We start from the raw sequence: 7601 nt of genomic DNA on the forward strand, positions 1-7601 counted from the left end.
TTTGTTAGAGGCAAAAGTGCAGTCGTTTAAAACAATCCGGTAATTTATGTTGAAACTACCAAATCTGTGTTTGCTCTAACAAACTGTCAAAAATTTCGACAAATGAAAATATTTGTATTATCAAACAATGGAGCAGTTCAGTTTTAACTAGAAATCAGTTTGTCGCTATAGCAAACCGAAAAATGGTTTGATTTGAACTAGAATTTAATTGTGTTCACAATTTATTTTTCTGCGTGCACCTTTTTGGCAGTGTTGTGTTTTCTTGTGTGCTTTTTCAATAATCAGAACGTCGCTTTTATCAACTATAACGTAATTTTTATGCGGTCCCCTACGCACATGGTATGGAATGGACATACATTTATAGAACATCAGTATTCGCACAACAGTCCCATGTGAATAGGAAACCCAGCAAACATGGGACTGTTATGCAAATAGGGGTACATAGTATAGTACCTAGCGATCAAACGCCACGGTTAGAAATGCAGCAGCCTGTCAGGAGTTAGGCGCAACAACGACTAGAGGCCCAAAGCGGCACGCCAAAGTTAGGGAAACGCGATAGAAGCCATCAGCCGGCAATCGAGGGATATCCTTGTGTGCCATCCTCGTACGCATCATCGCACCATAAGTCGATTTCCAGCAGTGATTTCAATGCGTCTGAGTGAGACGAAAAACATGACAGAGGATGCAGCCATCATCGCAACAGAAGAGGATTATTCAACAATGCCCAGAATGAGAGAAAAAAAAATGCTAGGGCATAAGCCAGCATGGCGGCACTGCTTGTTGTTCGGAAACTTGAATGAATGGAAACGAATTTAGCTGTGTTGCTTTCGATCCCTTCCGAAAACCCGTCGGCAACAACTTTTGCAGATTTTTGTGCAAATTACCGATCATTAAGGACAGTAATTCTTTTTCTTGGTGCTTGGGAAGGTCTGGATGACTGAAGGCGTAGATGCTTTAGTTGATTTAGTTTTCGTTTATTTAGCAACTGTTTCTTATTTTCACTAATGTAACAATTCCACTTATTTAGTAAATCTAGCTATGTTGGTCATATATTGTTTACTTCTGGAAAGAAATTTTGATTCCATTTTGTTAAAACTAATATTTACACAAATCAATCACAGTCAATTTAGCGATTCGACCATCCGGGATCGAATCGTGGTTTTAGTATAGACAGACACGTTCAAGTTATTTTTGCCGGTAAAAATCTAGAAGTAGTTTGAGTAATGGAGCAGGGCCAATGTTTCTCCTGAAGAAGAGCTCTTCGATCGTGTAGGTTGATACGTTTCGCAGAACAGGCAATAATTGCAGCAAAAGTCGATACCGCTCTGCCGGAACAGGTCTACACGTCCTCACATAGGCGGCAAGAGCCTCCTTGGCACCATCCTCCAAGGCTCGGACTGTGCTTATTTCCTGGATTGATTTGGATGTTGAAGAGATGAAATCCGATCCATCGCTGCTACTGCTGGATATACTGCTTTCCGGGTCGAATTCCGTTTTGTACAGCACAACCGCCCGTAGGTAGACGAATTCGTTGGTGTCTACTCTTAGGGCAACGATTTGTGTGAGAATTTCTTGGAATATGTCCACTTCCCGGATTATGCACTCTGGGATGGGTTCGCCTCGGTTGTTGTTGAGATATTCGTAAGCCACTAGAAGGTGGTTGAAGTTGACCGGTAACAGGTATTGTGCCACAGCTAGGATGAAGAACTCTCGCCAGGATTCCTCGAAAAGGAATAGTTGATCATCTAGCGGTAGTTTCGTGAAGGGTACCAAGTTTTTAAGGAAGTTGACGTTCATGAAGAGGAGCTGCGCAGCTGATTCCCGGATAGCGTCGGCAGCGATCAAAGGATGAGGTGATTGCATTGCTGGGAAGAGTGTTGGGTGAACCATGGACTGTGGGCTCAAGAAAGCGTTCCTTTGCATGCTCAGATCAAGGCCCATCGTTGGCTGACCCAGCGGGATCGGTGGAGGAATCATCAGCTCGTGACGCAGGGGTGTATCCTTGGCGATGAAAAGTGCCATCTGCTTACGTAAGGTTGAGCTACGTGGTCCTCGCTCATGTTGAACTGCATCCTTGTTCATGCCAACCTCGAAGCATTTCTTCAGGCGGCACGCTCGACACTGATTCCGATGAGTTTTGTCAACGGTGCACGGTGTCTCCGATTTGGATTTGCATACATACTGTCGGCTTCGGCGGATGGATCGTTTGAAGAAACCGGCACATCCATCGCAAGCGTAGATCCCGTAGTGTTTTCCCGAGCTATGATCGCGACATACCTTGCACGGAACATCGTAAAGGATCCGACCTGAAAGTGAACCAGAAAGGAAGGGAAAAGCCGTTAGAAATAGTCGTTACACCAATCAAAAGGCATCGAAAAGCACATCCGGGAGTCGGATTGCAAGATCCGCCTCCGATTGCAAATGTACGTTACGCGAGCGTCTTGACGAACTGGGGACGCGAACAATAGACCGGAAATGTTTTTATATTTGTACCGGGAAAAGCACGATAACTGCTCATTTTGCGATGAATGGTTCTTTTCGCTCACTTTCCTGTTTTTGATCTTCGATTCAAATGACTGTAGTGACAAAATAATGATTGTGATTTGGAAAAGGGGCCTTTTTGTGACTTGAAGTGTTTTGTTTGTGTTGTTTTAATATCTTCGCAAAATGACTTGAATGTAGTTGAATTTATGTTTTCTTTTAAACTTTATTTTGCCCATGCTTTTTGCATTTTGAACAAAATTTGGACATTTAACTTCTACTATAGGAGGGTTGCTTAATTATTAGCTTAATTAGGGAGCCTTTCAGCTCGTGGATGGTCTTATCCACTGGTGCTTCATTTGAATTAGTACAGGGGATACTCAAAATAACTGGGACAGGTAAAATTTTCACTTTTCTAAAAATGTTCAACTCGCTGTAATTTTTCGAAAAGGGCATCAATTATTCTCACATTTTTACTGTAAGTTCATCAACTAGTTGTGTATCACTGGTTCAAATTTGGAAAAGATCGGACCATTCTATACAAAGTTATAAAGATTATAGAAAAAGGTATATTTGATATTAATATTTGATATTAAGATTTGAAGTAATATTTGATGCTCTTTTCTAAAAGTTACATCGAGTTGAACATTTTTTGAGAAGTGAAAATTTTACCTGTCCCAGTTATTTTGAGTATCCCCTGTAACTTGATTGTCTAACAATTTTAATTATTTTTAAGCCATCTACTTGCCAATTGTTTTATTTTTAAATAAAAATGAGAAAATATATCTGGTTAAATGTAAGCTACATTTGAAAGCGATCTATGTAGTTATTTATTTTTAATATTAGCTTTTTCATTCAAAAACAATTAAGTAATTAAGTTACTATTTCCAAGAATTTAGGCATTTGAAACTGAATCAGATTTCTACATAATTAGATACATTTTGTGAAAAAAGTAATTTAATTGTTTGTTTGAAAACTATATTCGCTTTACTATCCCATTTAATTTATTATCAACGTGAACTTACTTGATGAAGCCGGAATCCTCAAATGGCTGTATCGTGGGTCAATAAGTTCTGGTGAACTGACTGGCGACTGCATGATTGCAAAGTATCCTTTTTGCACTGAGACAATAGCTAATCCACAAATATTTTCTGATCACTTATATCGCCACTGTTGCTGTCCACTTGATTTCACCAGTTCATTAGTTTGTTTCAACTTTCACACGCAGCTACGCACTTCTAATCCGTACCACACCGTTAATCCTTTTCGTACTTTTCACCGCTGCGCTGGATGATGCTTCATTGAGAGTTTGACTCGGTTTGATCCAGTTTCGGCACAAATCGGGCAGTTATAAGAGGATCCTTTCCTACTTGACGCCCAAGCGCATATTGCACACGACTGCTTCCCTCTGATTGGGTGCAGCTTCCTCTAGCTAGGACCTCTAGCGTGCGACGCGATAGAACACCCATACAAGCGCACCGCCGCCGCCTGCCAGGATAATGAGAGGCGGTCCTTGCTTATTACCAAAACACGTACCCTCCCGGTTTATTTCATTCCGCTTTTGACGGCATTCATTCGTAACACGCACACAGTCAGCACCACAGTTCATTCGGGCTGAGGATCCTGCTGCAGTGTTCGTTCTAGGACGATCATTCATAAAACGAGGGGTCGCTTAGGTAGAACGCAGTGCTCTACCTTTCTGCCCTCGATTAATTGTACTTAGGGTTGTATCTATTACGAACCGAAGTTTTTCCCGGAGGGTGAATCGCCAACGACGACGCTCGAATAGTGAGAACTGATTTTTCGACTCGAACGGAAAATAATAAAAAATAAATATGTGCCGCGAGGATGGCAAGGGACAATTCCACCCTTCATGTTCCAGAGTTCAAGCCAAAAACCGTTGACCACAGAGAACGTCGAACGGCCGCCGTCGCCGGCCGGCGGGCGGCGTCGAGATTTATCCAATCACAAGGATTTGAGTGAGAGTGAAAGAACCATAAGAGGTACACGTGCCACACCGCGTTGGCGTAGCTTGGTGCCGCCACCAGTCCCTTCGGCGAACTAATCTTTTTCTGGTGCAGTTTTCCCCGCTGCTGGCTGCGCCTTTTTATGCAAATAAAACGAACTAAAGGACACTTGGCAGCAGCGGGTGTCGAGCGGGTGACGACAGTCGTTACGTCAGTTTGGTTCTTTCGAGGACCGGAGTGGGATCCTATTTGTTGAAAATTGACTAATGGGTCACGGTTTGATGAATATCGAAGAGGATTATAGATTGAGTTCCCATAGGCTGCAGCAATTATCTGTGGCTATATTTGTTCAATTAGGAAAGTAACTTGTTTAAGATTTAAGTGAGTCTTTTCCTTTATTATTTTTTAATGTTCTGAGCGCTGCTATGAGTAGTGGTTGTCTGAGAGCATTCATCGTCAATTGTGTAGTATTGTATTTTAAATTTTCTTATGTTTTCTGGGCACATATAGGCGCAGCGGTAGTCGTGCAGATAGCAAGACCATGGTGAGGCTAGTGAAATCGATTTGTGGTCGATCCAGTCACTTTTCGGAATGGGAAATTCCTTGACTTCCTTGGGCAAAGGGTATTTTTGTACTGTCTACACGATATGCAAATGCAAAATGGTCGGTCATTTACAAGGTAGTTCTCATGTAATAGCCGTCGAAAACACTAGCTAACACTAACGCTAAAACACTTAAACTTGCTGTCTCACTGCACTGGGGACGTTATGCCAAAATTGAGAACTTCTCTAGACAATGTAATTCGATCCATATACTTTGGAAGTAGTGCTATCATGATTTTATAAGTTAAATATTGATTTTGCAAAATTTTCTAGAGCCGTTCATAAGATTTGGTTGTTCTGCATACTGCTATTTTTTCATCTTTGTCAATCAAGTGTTTAGAATCATCGCCAGCATACAAATCCTGATCATCCTGGCATCCTGTCCTATGGTAATACAGTGTTAGGCAAAACAATAAGACCAGCTGGACGTTGCTCGCTTTCTTGTAAGGGAACGTCCATAAATTACGTCACGCTTTGAGGGGGAGGGGGGTTCAGCAAAGTGTGACGACCCATACAAAAATTTCAGAGGTCCAATACAAAAAGTGTGACATAGTGGGGAGGGGGGGTTGGAAATGGTCGATTTTTGCGTGACGTTATTTATGGATGTTCCCTAAACCGATTTGACTGACATTTTGACAGTCTCCATGGAAATACGTGACTTTTATTTGTATTGAATTGATTGAGTTCTGTTTTCTGTTAATTACATGAACAGACATACGATTCGACAAAACATTAGGACCAATTTCTGATTACCATTACAAAAAACTAAATATGAATCACTAAAATGATCACAAAATTCAACATTAAGAAGTGGTCTTATTGTTTTGTCACATCGAATATCTGTAACTTTTGATGTAGTGAACAAAACTCAATCACTGTTTCCGCAATTTCATGGCTACTGTCAATATTGCTTTGAACGACACTGCATGTGTACAGCAAAATGCACCTTCCACACCAAATGTCAATTTTGTAGAGCTTCTACTGCTTGCATAGGCGTCAACTTAGGGGGGGGGGCAAGCATAGTTTTGCCCCCCCCCCCAATATTTGACGATTTTTCAATTTTCCCATACAAAATATCCGAAAAAACAGGCTTTGCCCCCCCCCCACCAATAATTTGACCAAGTCTGACTGCTTGAAACATTCTAAATTATGGAAGAAAAATGGCTTACGCTCAGTGAAGTAAACTAACGAAATTTATCCTAAATAGAAAGCAGATGAAGCGAGTTATTCGGTGGAAGCCGATAAGCGACTGAATCTGTGTGTTGAGGATGAAGGGCAAGTTCTTCAACTACAGCCTGATTGATCAGCATCTATGCGCCAACGAACGACAAACCCGATGACAAGAAGGATGAGTTCTATGAGAGCCTTGATAAGGCCTACGGAGAGTGCCCAAAACAAGATGTCAAAATAGTCATCGAAGATCCAATGCGCAGACCGGCAGAGAAAGTTTCTTTCGGCCTGTCATTGGAACGGAAAGCCTTCATTCTATTACCAACGATAATGGTCTGCGCCTTGTGACATTCTCTGCTGCTAGAGGGATGACATTCAGCAGTACCTACTTCGCACGTAAGAATATCCGAAAACACACCTGACGACACCCGATTGGTGACACTTGCTCCCAGATAGACCACGTGCTGGTCGACGGGCGACATTTTCGGACGTCATAGATGTGAGGTCCTACAGAGGCCCGAACATTGACTCGGATCATTATCTTGTAGCCGCAAAAATTCGGGCGCGATAATCCATCGTCACGAGTTCAAGAAACAACAGGACGATGCGTTTCAATATCCATCGCTTGTCAGCCGAAGGGGTTGCTGCACAGTACCATCAGAAGCTAGACGAGAGGATAGGAGAGACAAACGGATCTGGAGATGTCAACAGCTTATGGGGAGTAATCCACGAAGCAGTGACAACAACAGCGCAAGAGGTGATAGGTACCGTTCAGCGACGCCAACGTAATGGTTGGTTTGACGAGGACTGCCAACGAGTGACGAACGAAAAGAATGCCGCCATAAGTCGAATGCTAGTGGCCGGTACCCGGCAGAACAGAGAGCGGCACAGGGTTGCAAGAGCAGAAGAGAAACGAATCCACCGCAGATAAAAACGGCAACATGAAGAGAGTGTTATTGCTGAAGCGCAGGAAAGTATGGACAGGAACGATATGAGGAGGTTTTATGCAACTGTCAATGGCGCGCGGTACAAGACTGCGCCAGTGCCCGCCATGTGCAATGACCTGGAAGGAAATTTGCTGACAGACAAAACAATGGTGGCAGCCAGGTGGAAGGAGCACTTCGAAGATTTGTTGAATGGTAGCAGCGAAGGAGCACCCAGGAACAGGATTAACATAATGAATGACAGTCAAGCAGTGGAACCACCAACACTGGATGAGGTTAAAAAGGCCCTTAAGGAGCTGAAAAACAGCAAGGCTGCAGGAAAGGACGAGATCCCGGTCGAACTTCTTACGCACGGAAGCGAGCAGCTACATCAATCAACCCACCAGATTATTATAAAGATTTGGGAGTATGAAGAATTGCCCACCAGTTAGTTGGAT

The 7601-nt window shown here is 42.7% G+C and overlaps 1 protein-coding gene across 1 annotated transcript; it reads right to left on the minus strand.

Moving 5' to 3' along the window:
- Positions 1-477: 477 nt before the first annotated feature.
- LOC115260961 (protein tailless-like) lies at positions 478-4040 on the minus strand. Its single transcript, XM_029862322.2, has 2 exons — positions 3507-4040; positions 478-2306 (listed from the first exon to the last, which is right to left on the minus strand). Exons 1-2 carry the CDS (start codon positions 3577-3579, stop codon positions 1186-1188), a joined length of 1194 nt encoding a protein of 397 aa, XP_029718182.2. The 5' UTR covers positions 3580-4040; the 3' UTR covers positions 478-1185.
- Between the last annotated feature and the right edge of the window lie 3561 nt (positions 4041-7601).

The sequence above is a fragment of the Aedes albopictus genome, chromosome 1, assembly GCF_035046485.1.
Source record: "Aedes albopictus strain Foshan chromosome 1, AalbF5, whole genome shotgun sequence".
In the NCBI taxonomy this organism is placed as follows: domain Eukaryota; kingdom Metazoa; phylum Arthropoda; class Insecta; order Diptera; family Culicidae; genus Aedes; species Aedes albopictus.

What these genes read in the sequence shown, in the direction of transcription:
- LOC115260961 (XM_029862322.2), bottom strand. Translation starts at nt 3,579, where the DNA reads ATGCAGTCGCCAGTCAGTTCACCAGAACTTATTGACCCACGATACAGC. An exon ending in GAGGATTCCGGCTTCATCAA is followed by an intron (nt 2,307 to 3,506) that starts GTAAGTTCACGT and finishes GTTCACTTTCAG; the next exon opens with GTCGGATCCTTTACGATGTT.